The following is a 16,259-nucleotide window of genomic DNA, read 5'->3' as shown; positions in this document are numbered from 1 at the left end:
ATACTTTAAACTTTTTGAATTCTGCACTAAAACTAAAACTACTGTAACTGATAAAAACCGAAATTAAAACTAAACACTGTTAAACTAATAATAACTAATAACAACTAACAAACATGCTTTAAAAACTAATTTAAAAACTAACTGAATGAAATAATGCTAAACTACAATGAAAACCACAAAACTGTATAACACTAGTGTGAATATATGATGGGTAATCTTTAAGTCACCATAAGATTTAGTGTTTTATCTCTGCCCTTTACCACGATTCAGGCTGATTACGATCAGCTTTCCAACAAGGTCTGACATAAAACCTCAGTAAACCAACCTGGGCCAACCCACATATTACACAGAAAACAGATGAAAATGTTTAGAAGAAACTGAAACTGAAAGTGTATAGGAGGCGGACTCAGACAGGAAGAAGAGGCTCTTTGCAGTAAAGAAGTCACTCCGGTCTTTCAGTCAGGGGAACCAGAGAGACCAAGGTGAGTCCCTGCATTCATTTATTTATCTTTCTCTGGTTTAACAATACATATTTTAGTGCTGACTTTATAGTTCTTCCTCTGCTGCATTTCATAGACAGAGATTCTGTCCACGCTTCAGGTCATTGGTCTTGAGATAGATCTGGTTTTATAATCCACTGCTTTAAGCTCTGACCATCATATTATGATCACAGAACAAAAAACAGGTTAACTCTTTGTGTATTTTATTTTCACAGAGTGCCATTCAGTCACAATTTGTTCCCATTTCTTTAGCTGACTCTGAAAAACACCAAAGAACATTCTCCAGCAGCCAGGGTTGATTCTCAAAGAGCTACAGGCTGAAAAGTTGGATTTGATATTTAAATCAGCAGCACATATGGCAAATGTCTGCTTTGCAAACATAATAAGCTTTCAATTTCACTGCACGCTTTGCCACATTTCTTTTGCAAACTCCACTGCAGCTGGAGATCTATTAGGAGCTGAAGGAGAAACCACCATGTATCGACACCATCTATATGGATTTTGTTCTAAACAGGCAGCCTCTTGAGGCAAGACACAAACTGTGGCGTCTGACCAGATTTCAGATTATGAAAACACAAAATTCAAAACAACTTCCTTTATCGCACTGAGTACACTGCAAAAAAAGAAGAAAATCTTAACCAAGTATTTTTGTCTAGTTTATTTAGAAATAAGACTAAACTAACTTACAAGTGACTTTTTAGCAAGATGTACAACGATGGTTCTATGAAATGGCACTATGTGCCTGGAAAACACAATACTGCCCTATAAGTCAGAATTTTTCATCAATACACATAAAAGTACTAGTTCCACTGGCAGGAATAAAAATCTGCCAGTGGAACTAGTCCCTTATCTATATATCAAGAGAAGTTAATTAAGTGAGTTAGATATTTACACTGAAAGACCAGACAAAAATACTTGGCAAGTTTTATGTTTTTTAGCGTACCTCACTGAGCTCACAGACTTTTTTTTTATTATTTTTATCTTCGGACAGATGCATTGCCTTCGAGATGAGGACGCTCTTATCCCGTCACCTCGTGGAAGTTTACCAAAAGTTTGCGCTGCATTGGTGGCTACCATAGCAACCATGGGAATCCTGCTTCTGTCTCCTGGTAGGCTAATTAACCTGGTAGCTTTAGCAACACTCATAGTGGCTCTTGGGCCCCTGCTGCATGGACTCTATCTCCTGTTTGAGGAGCTGCTGCACCATTCAAACACAAGGTTAGCATGTCTCGATGTCTGCACTAACTTTCAGCTCGGTTTGGTGTTTTGTCAAAATCTTCCTCTCATGGCTGTCAGTTATTAGACACTTTAGATATTTCAATATTCCTTTTGTACTTTGAGGTCAGATCATAGAGAAAACCTAACAAGCCTATTTGCATCGCTATTAAGCATTGAGTCCAGTAAACACAATGCCTGATAGAAGTCTCAGTCTCCAGTCTTTTGTAACCTTTAACAACTTTTTTCCCCATTATTATTTTTCCCCATGTTGCCATCAACTCTGATCAGCTTCCCGGTCTCTACTGAAAACAATATGCATGATCCACTACCATTCCATTCTAGGATGCTGTTTTCAGAGTTATGTTAGTTTCCTGTAATGTAACATTTTACATGTAGAAAAGTTAATATTGGCCCCATCTGTCCCCGACTTGTCCTGTTGGAGGATTTAAATTGTGCTACCATAGTGGATGTCTCTGTTTGGAGCTATGACTTCATTCTTCATGCTTTCCTTCTTGATTTTTGTCAGGTATCGAGGTCGGTCGCTGCTCGGCCACGTCCTGCCAGCCTGTGGATTGGGGCCTAAGACTCTGCTGGCGGCAGCAATGGCCGCCCTCCTGCTGTACCTGACCAGACACTCTCTGATGCACAAAGGCCAAAGCTGGGAGCTCGTTGTTCTAGTTCCTGTGCTTTATGCGCTCTTCAAATGCCTGGGAGTCCTGGTGAGATACAGACTCCACACTCACACACTGTAGGAGTTTTTCTGCTTCTTCTTTGTTGTCAATCAAAAAGACTAAAATATGTGCATGTCTGGACACATTGCCTAAACCCAAAGTTCAGAGCCAACCATTGGTCGCTCCAGCTAATGAGTTTGCCATGACTATATGGCGCTTTACCAAGAACAGGTTCTGCTTATTTGTTCCTTAGACTCACTGTGAGGTCAGGTGTGTCTGTTCTTTGCCTTGCTAGCTGATTGTCTGTAAAAACAACTTTCTTGCTACTCAGTGAAGTAGGTCCTCAAATGGCCTTTTTAGTTTACTCAGAACATTTTGGAAGTTCTCAGGTGTCTCCTGAGCTGAGGTCCGTGTGTGTGGGTGTGCAGGGTCCGTCGGAGGTGGAGGTGTCGGACATCTGTGAGGAGAGAAAGATGAACGTGGCGCACGGCCTGGCCTGGTCCTTCTACCTCGGTTACCTGCAGCTGGTGCTCCCAAGTCAGTAGCAGAGCACAAACACGCTAGGATACTTTTCCACATCGTTTCATGTTACAACCACAAACTTCAGTCTTCTATTTGGATTTAACTTCATAACAGTGAATATTTATGAAGCAGAAATAGAACGGTTCATGATTTTCCAAATACTATTAAAAGATAACAATTTGGGAAGTGTAGTATGCATTTGTTTTTAACCTCTTGAGTCTGTCATGTCCTCATCCTTGTTGGAGTCGACATTCAGATAAACTCCTCTCCAAAATAACCTCACCAGGGTGAAACTGAGAAGTGAACATATAAACTTTCAATAATAATACACAGTAGAAAAAAATACAGCACTTAAATGCACGATAAATTTGCTCTGGAGAAAATATTGTAGCTCAAACTTGTAAAAGTTTCTTTAAAATAAATGCTGCCTCTATTAGCTGAATTATTTTTTTATAAAAATAAATATTAATTCCAAATGTTGGTTACATACCAACAATGCTTTCAAATATCACCCCAAACTTGAAGAAGTTGGAGTGTTGCTGAGAGAAAACCATGCTTTCTGTCTATTAATAGCACTCTTAACTTAATGCAGTACCTACTTCTGCCACTAGATGTCAGCAAAGTGAACATTATTACAGCACATTACCGGGATATGTCAAGAAACTGACGGGCAACGGCACAATGTTGTAGAAATATCTTTCACTGCAGTTGAAGCTGTAAGTTTTTAATGCTTTTATTCACTCCAACAGGTTTTCTAGAACCTGAATAAAACACAGCGATGTTTGTGGCGCTACCATAACAGTTCAGTGGGGTTTAACAAATACTTGTACAAAGCTAGCTCTAAGTGAGTCTGTATGGATCCGTGCAGGTTTGGAGAAGTCCATCGATTCATTTCGCGACTCTCATCGTGACAGCTTCTGGGGTCGCGGCTCCCAGAAGCTCCTCATCCTCATTCCTCTCAACGCCAACATATCGCACAAGCTGGAGGACGAAGACAGCTACATCCAGTTCTACGACAGCCTCCCCAACACCGAGCTGCACAGGGCCGGGGTCCGGGACCGCGTCTACAAGCACAGCGTCTACAGAGTGAAGGACGAGCGCGGGAAGGTAGGTGAAGTAAAGTAATTAACATGTATGGGCTTTAGCCACAAACGGCACCTTTTCCAATGCGTTTATTCATTTGTAATGTGAACTTTATTAAAATTTGACAACTTCTCAAATTTGAGAATTTGTCTGAACAGAAAAGCAACGCTTTCTTCAAAGCAAATGAAAACATTAGTATTTAAACGTTCACGTTAAATTCATAACAGATTTATCAGTCATAATTATGTGGCTGGTTTCCAATGTTTCCGGAGTTTTAGTGTGAAGTTCGACCAGCTGATAATTTCATTTTTATTTTAAAAACTAGGATATAAGAAAGTATAACAAAATTAAAAAATAGTTGGTTTTAGCCTTTCTGCTTTTATAATTGATTACAAGTAGAGGTTAAATTGCACCATAAGTATGAGAGGGTGTCGTCACTTCAAGCTTTTACTAATATAATATAAAATAAGTAAATATTCTATTTGTTTTTTCGTTTGAAACTTCCTTAAAAGTTTCACAGAATATGAAAAGGACTTCATTGTCAACGATTACGTGGAATAAAAACAAACGTACATGTTTTTTTGTCCTATTGTATGAAGTGAAGTCAGACAAATCTTCTCCTGTTTTAGCCCAGTTACAATCAAAGTTATTTCTATTTGCAAAATGCCACAATAGTGACAAAATATGCCTTGAAAATCAAAAATAGTGGCATTAAAACGCTTTTCTTGCAGCTTGTTTTCCCCCTCTGCATTACCGCCACCTTGTGGTCAAACATTAAAATTCACCCACAAGGTACTTAAGACACCCTAACAGCGTCTTCGACCTGAAAGAATAATTACAGTTATTATACCGCAAAAATAATCTAGCAAAAATAATCTATGAAACATGTTTCCATTTTAGTACCCGTCTTTATTCGTGTTTTTGAACTTGAGGACTTAGAGTAACATTTCAGAAAAATAATGTACATCATTAATATTGTGCTGTGATGTAATTAAAGCCCTGCTTTTTGTCTGTGTGTCACCAGGCCCATGACTGCGCTGTGGAGTATGCGACCCCCCTGCTGACTCTGTACCGCATGTCCCAGGAGAGAAACGCAGGTTTTGGGGAACCTGAGCGCAGGCAGCAGGTCCTTCTCTTCTACCGGACCCTGAGGGACGTCCTGGACCAGTCTCTGGAGTGCCGCAACCGCTACAGACTCATCCTGATCAAAGGTAAAAACTGGCTCTACAAGTTTTTCTCAGTCGCTTTGGTGCATTTCTCACAACAGAACTGAAAGTCTCAAAACTACTTGCTCAATCGTCAAACCATTGATCATCAAAGAAGCAGTTTCACATTCCTGTGCAAGTGGTTATGTACAATTATCTGTTTTTTTCTACATTTTCAATTGGCTTTAGTCAAGTTGATCAAGATTAGCATTAAACGGGTCTCTGTTGAATTGTCTCAACATCCACAACATTTAAGCAAAAGTTTGTCGAATAAGTCCTAACATGCAGAATACATAAAACAAGTTGTCATAATGTGTCAGTCATATATGTGTGAAGCATTAGATCAACCAATTTTCTGAAATAGATTGAAAGTGCATCTTGTTAACCATCCACTGGCAAGTATATATTGTATACAGCCAGAGTACAACACAGTGCTACATTTCTGACAATGGAAGGACAAGGACTTGGACTCGGTCAACAGCCAGAGAAGAAGAAGAGGAGGAGTGAGGCTGTGATGGAGGAGATACAGAGGAAGAGTCAGAAGATGCCAAGTACATCTGCCAGCTTCTGTCACTCAAACATCAGGATGTGGTTTGTCCTGGTGGAGTTCCTCTCGCCCGACTACACATTCCTTAACCCAACTGAGGATATTTTCCCAATATCAAGATGGAAAGCATAATGTCATGTAACTCCTACAGCACCGCATGTACAGTTTTCCTTAAGGAGACTGTCTTATGTTCCCATTTTTATTTTTTTTCCTTTGTTCTCTAAAGTGCTGCCTTTTCCTTCCTGGATCACAACGGCACAGTCCATCAACAAATTACAGTAAAACCATAAATGTGAATCTTGTCCAGTCTCTTCCCATTGATCACCCATAATTACAATTTACATTAACTGTCATCAAAACTTTCACCATACATAATTTAAGAGAAAACATCCATCCCTCTTGCGTTCACTGTAATATCGACAACATGACTAATTAGTTTGTCGTATCCGAATGCAATGAAACAAGGATTTGCCATTCTGAGGGCCCTGACATGTTCAGTGACGCAGATATTTACTTTTGAGAGATGAACTAAGGATTTTGGGAAATGGTCCTTTGCTGTTTGTACAAATTGTTTTGAGAAATGTGTTTACTGTTTTGGAAATGCCAAGGGTGACTTGAGAAATGCACATGAGCGACTGAGAAATCCTCTGATCTCATCACCGCAATCCTTGAATCATGTTTGGAAATTAGAGAATCGATATTACTTATTTTCTTTGAGATGGAATGAGGAGCGAAAACATTTTCTCAAAGCTTCTGCAGAATCTTCAGAAACCAACAGTGACAATAGAAATTATATGAAGTTACTGAGTTAAATAGAATAATTTGAAACCCTAAATCAAAGGTTGAAATCCCTCTTCCTCCTGTAGACGAGCACGAGGATGACCCTCACTTCCTGTCCAAAGCCATCCTGAGGCATCTGGAGCAGCAGAACACAGAGGAGTTCTGTCTGAGCGGAGCGCCGCAGCAGGAGACCAACAAACCCGTGGAGGTGGAGGACTGGCACCACTCTGAACCAATGAGCCGAGAGCCCACGCTGATGATCAGCCTGGATAGGCCTCAGCCTCTGAGGGGGCCCATCGAGGACACCGACTTAAACTGAAGCCCAGGGACAGAGGAACACACACACACACACACCACCGCACTGCCCTTCCCCACAGACTAGTTCCTGGATTTTGGTCAACACTCATTAGGAGAGCTTAAAGCTGTCTGACTTGTCATCATCAACTTAACTTTGTGCTGCTGTTGCATGAATTTCCTGCTTAAGAAATTCATAATCTGGATCTTAAAACAAACCCAGAAATTGAATCTGTGAAGCTGTATACTGTGTCTTTCTTTATTTTTTTTCCCCCAAAATGTGTTAAGTCACCTAAAGCAGGCCCACAGCATCATGGACCCTCCTCTTACTGCAGAACTCGCTTCACTTGGATCCAAAGAATAAAACTTTAACTTCCTCTGTCCCACAGAGATTAATCACTTATTTAGATGCATTTTAGTGTCGGCTTCTCATGACTAAAACTATTATTTTCAAATGTATCCTGCTGAACATGCTCTGTCCTAGAGGTGTGCCACACAGGATATTTTGGTATTGATCCAGTATGAAGTAAAACCAGAACCAGTATCACCAATATCAATACCGATACTTGATTATTTAAGTGATACATCACCAAACGCAAGACTTTTGGGTGTTTGTGGGTATTTTTTCTGTAACTTATTTTATTCAGAACCAAACAAGGAGAAGCAGCATTCAGTTTCTATGCACCACAAATTTGGAACAAACTTCCAGAAAACTGTAAAACAGCTGCCTTTAAATCTCAACTTAAAAGCCACCTGTTTAGAGTTGCTTATGGCTAAATTAGGGTTAGAGTCCCTTGAGTAAAACGTGGGTTAGAGTCCCAGTTATACGACGTTTAACTAAAGCCCTACGGGGTTTAGAGACCTAGTTGATGGCGTTTCAACTAAAAACCTAGAGGTTGGAGTCCTTGTCAAACAGCATTTTTGACTAAAGTCCCAGAGGGTTAGAGTTCCAGTTAAACTACGTTTAACTAAAGTCCTAAAAGGGGTGTGGGTTTTAATGTTTTTATCTGTTTTAATCTTTTTTTTAAAAATCTCTTTCTCTTTCTTACTGTTTATTCAGTGTCACATGCTGTTTTTTATGTAAAGTACTTTGAAATGCCTTGCTGCTGAAATGTGCTGTACAAATAAAATTTGATTGATTTTGATTGATTCAAACATAGGTTAGAATTTCGACAAAGTTTACAGGTGTATAAATGTATAAATGATAAACAGAAACAACAGAAAAAGAAAAATCTCTGTATTTCTTACAAAAAAAGTTAAATTCTGCAACCTGTATTCAGAAAACCAGTCATGTTGTGAAAACTGGAACATTTTACTTGAAGAAGTGGAAAAAAAAATCTTCTGTTGATTGTGTAAATTCAATATTTTAAAAATGCTTATTTAGTCAGTTTTAATAAATGAATTAAAAGCATATTTTGGTGCAACAAAGTTAAATTTTGAGGAGAAGTTATGAGATAGATGTAATCCTGTGTAAATGAAATTAAAGAGAATGTAAAAAATGTGGTTATTAAAAGACAAATACTTCCTTGTACCCGACATTTTTCAACTGTAAGATTTGAACTTGCCTGTAGTATTTTTGCCCAAACTAAAAAAAAAAAATCTCCATTTCCTTCCACCTCCTGTGCTTCTTGAATTGCAGTTGGATAATTTTTAGGCTGACCAGAGTTCGCCCATTTGGCCCACATCAGAGTTTAATTGCGTTTTCACACCTCGCCAAACGAACCAGAACTTTCTAGGCAAACGGACAAGAGTTTGATTGAAGCGAACTAAACTGGGCTGTGTGAATCCACCTTACCTTTGGTGTGAACCGATTCTCAAATTTCAGGCAGCGTTTACAAGATGTTTTTTTTTATCCAAGTACTCTATAGATTTCATAATGCCATGCAGTCTAATTCGGATCCCACTGCCTTTCTAAACAGGCCACAGTTCCAACACCACAATCTTGTTTATCAGGCCAATCAGGCTGTTTCAAAACAAACCCGACTTCTTCTTCAGAATTGAACATGGTGTCAGGAGAGTCACTGATGTGAACAGATATATAAGTTTAACTACTTTTAAACAGCATATTAGGATGTAAAGCCAATACAACAAAAGACAATGTCGATTGGGAATCATGTTAAATTAAATGTATTGGTTCATTATTTGGCAGAGTCTGTAATGCACGGGACCTAAAGCTGTTTTCTCATGTTCACACGCAAACACACATACTGAGTTTTTTTATTTTTTATTTTATAGAATGAATCATTTTTAGTGACATTAAAAAGTTTTTGCTTGGATAAAAAGCGAAGACACAGAAAAATGTATTCAGTTTCCCAGATAGGCCTGAGTTAAAGTCCCAGTACAGACATACTAACTTCACATTTGTGTTATACACACACACGCACACACACATCTTTATATACGAGAATGAACATGATAGCATATAACTTGGTCATGCTGATGATCTGACCTTGTGTGCTTTAATCAAATAAGAATAATAAAATAACAAAAACAGCAGCAGGCCCTCGTGGCTGCAGGCATGTGAGCTCCAGATGAGGGGAGATGAGTGGAAGACGACAGCAGGCAGGTCAGACCTGCTCACCAGCAACATGAGCAGCTGACACAGACAGCACTGCTGATGATGGACGGTCACAACGAGGTCAGTGGGCAAGTGTTTACACTCCTCAGATTAATAACAAAGACAGATTTCAATCATCTGCAAGCTGTGAAAAAACAAACATCTACATCTACAAAACCACCAGCTTTTATCTCCCTGAAATATATATATTTTTAATTCTTATTTGCCTTCAGCTGAGATTTTAGACAAAGAATCTGTGAAGAAAATACCAAGTTCAGCCAAGAAATATGAACGTCTTTACATGTGAAATTACAATTTTAGAACGGGAGGAGTGGATCCAGTTGTAGCGAACATTTTGGTCTGTTCACCTGATGACTGTGACTCAGAGAGTAAAGTCGTACTCTGAAGGTTTCAGGGTTACTTCCTCTTGTCACATGTCAAGAGGAAATGCCTTGTGTCTCAAGGCATTTAACCCCAAGTTACCTACTGATTTGCGTATCGGTATAAATGTGAGTGAATGCAGCTCTAGTGTAAAGTGCTTTGAGTGGCCAGTATGAGCAGAAAGACCCAGTATAAGTTCAGTCCCTATGTCGTTTGATCAACTCGTCAGTCCAAACAATCAAAGTTTAAAGTCACCAACTCCAGAGATGAGCTTCAGGGGACGAGTCTTCCACCTAAGAACAGGCTGTAAATGTTGAAACATCTGAAATTTAGTTTATGTTTAACTCAAGTCAGTATTCAACACGATGAAAGAAAATCTGGATGGACATCACTGCAGCTCCCATCATTTCCTTCCTGATCCAAACAGCCTTTTGCTCTCTGGCTCCTACTAAACAGCACAATCTCTCCTCATTCACAGCGGATCCTCCACAGCATGGCCTCAGTATCAGGTTCTGTCTTGGTTCTGTTGTATCAATCTTCCAGACCACAGTACTCAGGTCTTCTGGTTCTGCTCTGCATCAACAAAACCAGAACCAGAACCAAACACGGAGAAGCGGCATTCAGCTTCTATGCACCAGAAATTTGGAACAAACTTTCAGAAAACTGCAAAACACCCGAAACAGTAACTGCGTTTCCGTTACAAACCTACGTGAAGATTTGTCGATATTCAGAGATGTCGAAAAAACACAATTATGGTGTTTCCATTAACAATCAGTCAGAATTAAAACCACGCATGAATAAGTTTGTTCATTAAAATCATGCCATGCGTCCTGTTGTCTTCTTTGTCTTTTTCAGCAGCAGTGACATCCAGTTGTTGGTCATGTGAAAACAAGCGTTTCCATTGTGGTTTTGCGAAATACACAAATTTACATACAGCCGACAAACCGCTTCATGCAAAAAAAAATAATTTAGCGAAAAACATGAGATTTTTTTGAAATTGTCATGTTACCATAATTTATTTTCAGAATTCCAGGAATTATATGGTCAATGGAAAGAGAGCGAATGATTTCATTTAAATCAGTGCTAAAGACCCACCTGTGTTTTGTTGCCTTTGATTAGTATTAACTGGAACATTGATCAATATATTTAATGAGCATAATGATTTCGATGAAGGTATTGAACAAAATGTAATGTTTGCTTCTTTCACTATTGGTGACTGCATGATGTTTTAAAGATGTTTTAATGATGTTTTAATGATGTAAAGCATTTTGAACTGCATTGTTGTTGCTAAAATGTCCTACACACATAAACTTGACTTGACCAGAACCAAACCAAACAAGCTGAATTTTACACCATCTATGTATAAAAAAACAACATATTTTTGTTGTTGCTGTTTCAAAATGAAAAAAATAATTAACTGATTTTGTTTGTATTTTGGCTTAGTAAATATTGAATCTACAAAAAAAAAAACATCTCTCAAGATTAGTTTTCTAGTTTAGTTTCCAGCTTATGAAACAGTCTGACTGTGTTGTAAGAGCGTCCATGTGTTAAACTGACCTGTCCACAGACCGGATATGTCAACACTGAAAACATCTGACCATCATGAAGTAGCAGTTTAACAAGGAGTGCTGCAAGGATGTTACTCGGCTCTATTTTGTTTCATGTTCTTTCTCTAACTCACAGCTGCTAAAACTCTGGATAATTTTAATATCCAGGAAATACTCCAGAATTTTGCTGAGCACTGGTGGCGTGACCACGCTCCGTAATTCCCCTACACTTCCTCAGAAACACACTTCCTCTTTGCTGCTCCATCTCTCTTTCTCTCTCTCTCTCTCTCTGTCAGACTGCAGTAACTCTGGATGTGATTGGCCGCCTGCCGTGGCGTCACCTCCATGACACTTCTGAGGAGGGTGACTCAGGTGAACGTGAATAACCTGAGAAAGACGTCCCTCCCCCTCAAGTCACGCCAGCACAGCGGACCTTGGACCTTAAAGGAAGAACCCTGTTTCCATCTGTTTGAATTATGTAGTTTCACATATTTCTATTTCAGACAAGAGCAAACTTGTTCTCAGATGTCTGTTTCACCCTGAAAAACACACTATGTTCCCAATAGGCCAGTTTTCAGGGCAAAGTGGAATGTTTTCTGCTTAAAAACCCGACTTGGACTCTGCAGATGACTCCTCGCTCGCCTGATGAGCCTACGTGACTCTGGTGATGACTTCATGGACTGGGAAAAATAGAACGTTTAACACACAAACGGTTCTTGTTTACGCTGCTGCTGGGCCTTCGTCAGGTGTGTGAGTGACGGACTGAGTCAGACTGAGTCTTAGTCACCTGGTTGTGAGTAACAGCAGGGTTCGCTTCACCTGGAGTCTAGACACAAACACGAGATAACGCTCGAAGCTATAAAGCCTTGAATCACGTGGATTCACATAAAGCAGCTGGGAGGACAAATGTTCACAAATCACTCAAGATTTCCGGAGTTAAAAACTAAAACAGCTTACAGGAACAATGTGTAGTTCAAAAGTATTTATAGCACTTATTTTACTCTACGTTTCATCCCCTTAAGCTGAGAGCAGAACTTTGATTTCATTCAATTCAGTTCAACCAGTTACCTTTTTAAATTCCCGTATTTACAAAGGATATTCATCTGTGTGTGATTTAATCAAATGGGAATCTGATAGTGCAACTTAACACTTTACATTTTGATGAAAACATCACCATGGGGAAACATGGTGGTGGCATCGTCTTACAGTGGAGATGATTCTTCTTCTTCTTCTTCTTTTTTTTTTTAGAGTTAATAAAAAGTGGATGCAGGTAAGTACAATGTAACCTAGCAAGAAAAGCTGCGGCGAAGGTTCAGTTTCCAGCAGGACAATGACCCTGAACATTCAGCAAGCGCTACAATAAAATGACCTAGTCAAAGTTCAGACATAAAAAACAATGGCGACAAGATTTTAAAGCTGCTGTTCGCAGACACTCTCGATACAGTACGATGGGTATTGTATCGTTTATCATTTATCGCAGTAGTTTTCGTATTGTGATAGGAAATTTGATTTATCATTGTCACAATTAATTCCAAATAATGATGCTTTAAAGAACAAAATACTCCATGTTCTTTGGATTGTTATTATTTACCATTTCCTCCACTGTTTGTCCAATGAGAGCATCAATAAATATCAATGCCTTTGAAAATATGATTAAATGCAGCTAGTGTGTGCATTTTAGTGATACAAATCAGACTTATTTATGAGACTGGTTTCTTAAAGAACCGTATTTCATAAGGGAATGTTTCTCAAGAGCAGCTTTTATGTTTGAGGGGCTCTGATTGCTGTGTCATGAACTCACAGCCATACAATTACCTAAAAACAGACCTAATAAATATTTCTTAGTCACTTTTATTGTTATCACAATAATGCTGCCAAATATCGTTATAAAAATTTAAGTCCCTATCGCTAACCCCTAGCTAAAACCATTAACCTTCAGCTGTGCAAATGGGGTGGACAACATACTCCAAAAGGTATTGGTAGGCAGTTTCCATTTCATTTCTTCATCAGTCCAACTTTCTAAACTGTTGCTCTCATAAAAATAAAAGTTTGGTTCAGATGCGTCTGACATAAAAAACACTTCTGTAGTGAATTACAGAAGCTACCTTATTCATTGTAATTGTAACAAGTGGTCAGCTGCAGGAGGGGAAGTTTGATTCTGAATCACCGTGGTGATCAGCTTCTCTTTCGACACTTAACACGCTACGCACAGTGATGAATTTCACTGCAAACCTCAATATCCGTGAGTCACATCTAGTATATTTCCAACGCGGCTAATATGAGTGCCGAAAGGTTTCACATTTGGGAAAAGTACAGCTGCATTCATCACGCATAAAAAATTAACAAGAAATATTCAACGAAGGAGAGCTTGAGCTTAGTTTTATTGACTCAAAATATAGAACTACTATATTATATAATTCCACTAAAACGCACATTACACATTTACTAAAAGAATATATCTTTAATCCCGAATTCCACTGAGCCAAACTATCATAATGAGTCCATGACTCTGAGATTTTGCATCCAGTTGAAAATAAACCTAAACTTAAATCTGTATTTTAAGAACAGAATCTTAAATGTTACTTTTTGAACATGATTTCTTTGAATATTGGTGTCACAAAAGAGCAAAACAGATGTGATGGCCATACAGGTAAGTACAACATAAACTCCTGAAATTCTAATATGGTGGTTATTGTTTGATTTTTGTTTTTACCTTTCATTAAAAACGTTTGATTTAAAACATACAGTAGGGGTTGACCTGTATAACTTTAGATAAAAAAACACCTACTACTACTACTAATAAGATTATTTTTTATCCTATGTTTTAAGCTGACAATATAATTGTTTAAAATACTGAAACAGCATTAAAAAAATTGTTTTCCCCTTTTCATCTTATCTGTGTAAAATTTGCCAAATACCATGAAGAGTTGAATTAAAACCGAGGCTCGGTTTTCAGGCGAATTTCCTTCACAAGTAAATAAAAACTATTAAACGCTCTGTATAATTTCATGAATTATATTCCTCGATAGAAAGTTCTGCATTACACAAATTCTTTAGATATAGTTCAAAATATCTTACTGCCCGTAAACGAAGTAAATTTTACGCTATTGTAGCATTCAGACTGACGTAATGCTCCGCAGCGGTTGCTTTTCCCTGGTTATCAATGTACGTGACAGCTCTCAGCTGCAATCCGCAGGTAGGTTGCGTGAGCCTTGAACTAGGAAGCTTCTGGACTCAACCAGTTAAGCCCCGCCCCCCTGGGCTGATGCAAGAAGGCCCGCCCTCTCCTGTATAAAAGCCTCGCGTTCAGCGCAGCAAGTCACTTCACCAGTCTGACTACATGGAAGAAACACCGAGAACACAATTGGAGGAGACGGCGGAGTCAGGATGGTCTATATCGCCGCTATGCCCTTTGCACACGGAGTGTCTTTCTTGACGGAGGAGGAAAGTGTGGTGGAGATGATTGGAAAGTACTTCTTCCATCATAGCTCTCCGGGCCGTGGGTCGAGTTCGGCCCGGCGGGGAAGCGTTGAGAGTTGCGATGAGAGGGACGGCAACTGGCCTTGTAAGTAGCATTCAAATACTTCATACTGGTTATGCTGTTAGTCTGCAGCAATATGCAAATTTATAGAGTTTTAATGCGTTTCTCTAAACTTCTGAATGAATAAAACTGTCCTTTAATAGCTGGTTTATAGATAAATATTTCTTTTAAAAAAATTACCTATATAACATGGCGGATGATGAATTGATCGAGCTCGGCGTTTCACAACGTCGGTCCTCACGCCCTCCTGCCACACACCTGAATTGCATCTCTGGGTGATTAACAGGTTTCTGCAGCACTTGATGATCATGCAATCATTTGAATCAGCTGTTCTGGAATAGAGGCACATCTAAAACATGCAGAGCAGGAGGGCGTGAGGACCAGGGTTGAGAAACACTGATTTAGCTGAAAATGTGCAACTTAACTAAACTCCGATGTCCTGACCTGTAAAAGGACTCGACTCAGATGATGCAATTAATTGGTTCTAACCTTTGACCTGTCATCACAGCCGCAGATTTGGATGCTGGTGTTGAGGACGAACAGCGGCTCCTCTTTCAGGACCTGACCCGGCGGATTGAGTGCTGTCTGACTGAAGCCAAGCTGTCCATCCTGTGCTGCCAGGTGCTGCAGCTGCCCCGCAACATGATCACCAGGGTCGGGCACCACATCCTGCACTCCTCTGCCGATGAGCCCTGCGGGCTCCGGGGCGCCTCCATCAGGCTGTATGTTGAGGGCAAAGACTACCTCAAGTATGTGGGGACCATCGTTCCGGACCCAGATGTGACCCCGACCTTTGAACTCTCTGTGGTGTTCAAGGTCAACAAGGAGGATGGCTGGCACATCTTTGATTCTGGCAAAGTGCTGAAGCTGAGGTCAGAGCACCGGCTGGTGAAGAGGAAGCTCTACTCCTCTGAAAGTCCCGTGATCTACGAGTTCAGCTAATGGTGAACAGGAACTGCAGAGTCACTTCAGTCCGTAGTGAATGTAAAGCTGAGTACACTGAGGTTTCTGGTTTTGATTAACACTAGTTCATTTTATACTTTAAGCTAGCTGAACCTTTTTGAGCAGGCCCTCAAACTGACTTTGTTCTTGTTGCCATTTCACTAATTGTCAGAATTTTGCACTGCGAGTTGTCAGATGATGCTTAAATTTCAATCCAGAACTGGGCTGGTCTCACTACTGAAGTGTACTGGTTTTGTATTTTATTTATAAGACTTAAACTGTGCAATAAAGTATTTATAAAGTTTTACGTGGGCATTTTTTTCTTTCAATGAGAGGAAATGTTTGAGTCCCCAGAAATTTCAGCTTTGTTAGACATTTATCCATCTGTTGAAGGGTCTTAAACTTATTTGAAATCTGTATAAACTCTGGATAAGTGATGAGCTTGAAGATGGACTGGTTGACTGAAAAATG

General features: G+C 39.4%; 2 protein-coding genes across 2 annotated transcripts; both read left to right on the top strand.

Moving 5' to 3' along the window:
- The first annotated feature begins 400 nt into the window (after window positions 1-400).
- On the top strand, window positions 401-8,356 carry sting1 (stimulator of interferon response cGAMP interactor 1). Its single transcript, XM_014976616.2, has 7 exons — window positions 401-482; window positions 1,492-1,718; window positions 2,245-2,437; window positions 2,818-2,926; window positions 3,780-4,018; window positions 5,019-5,205; window positions 6,613-8,356. Exons 2-7 carry the CDS (start codon window positions 1,492-1,494, stop codon window positions 6,843-6,845), a joined length of 1,188 nt encoding a protein of 395 aa, XP_014832102.1. The 5' UTR covers window positions 401-482; the 3' UTR covers window positions 6,846-8,356.
- A 6,255-nt stretch (window positions 8,357-14,611) lies between these two features.
- On the top strand, window positions 14,612-16,095 carry LOC106910065 (DNA damage-inducible transcript 4-like protein). The gene is made up of 2 exons (XM_014976620.2): window positions 14,612-14,870; window positions 15,355-16,095. The coding sequence occupies exons 1-2, from the start codon at window positions 14,693-14,695 to the stop codon at window positions 15,786-15,788; spliced, it is 612 nt and encodes a 203-aa protein (XP_014832106.1). The 5' UTR covers window positions 14,612-14,692; the 3' UTR covers window positions 15,789-16,095.
- Window positions 16,096-16,259: the final 164 nt, after the last annotated feature.

The sequence above is a fragment of the Poecilia mexicana genome, unplaced genomic scaffold (genome assembly GCF_051168715.1).
Source record: "Poecilia mexicana isolate PSO_F unplaced genomic scaffold, ASM5116871v1 scaffold_10, whole genome shotgun sequence".
NCBI classification, from domain to species: Eukaryota; Metazoa; Chordata; class Actinopteri; order Cyprinodontiformes; family Poeciliidae; genus Poecilia; species Poecilia mexicana.
This window is presented reverse-complemented; position numbering and strand designations above follow the sequence as displayed.

Coding starts and splice junctions, on each gene's coding strand:
- sting1 (XM_014976616.2), top strand. CDS start 1,492: ATGCATTGCCTTCGAGATGAGGACGCTCTTATCCCGTCACCTCGTGGA. Junction 2,438..2,817: donor TCAAATGCCTGGGAGTCCTG/GTGAGATACAGA, acceptor GTGGGTGTGCAG/GGTCCGTCGGAGGTGGAGGT. Junction 4,019..5,018: donor TGAAGGACGAGCGCGGGAAG/GTAGGTGAAGTA, acceptor GTGTGTCACCAG/GCCCATGACTGCGCTGTGGA.
- LOC106910065 (XM_014976620.2), top strand. CDS start 14,693: ATGGTCTATATCGCCGCTATGCCCTTTGCACACGGAGTGTCTTTCTTG. Junction 14,871..15,354: donor GAGGGACGGCAACTGGCCTT/GTAAGTAGCATT, acceptor CTGTCATCACAG/CCGCAGATTTGGATGCTGGT.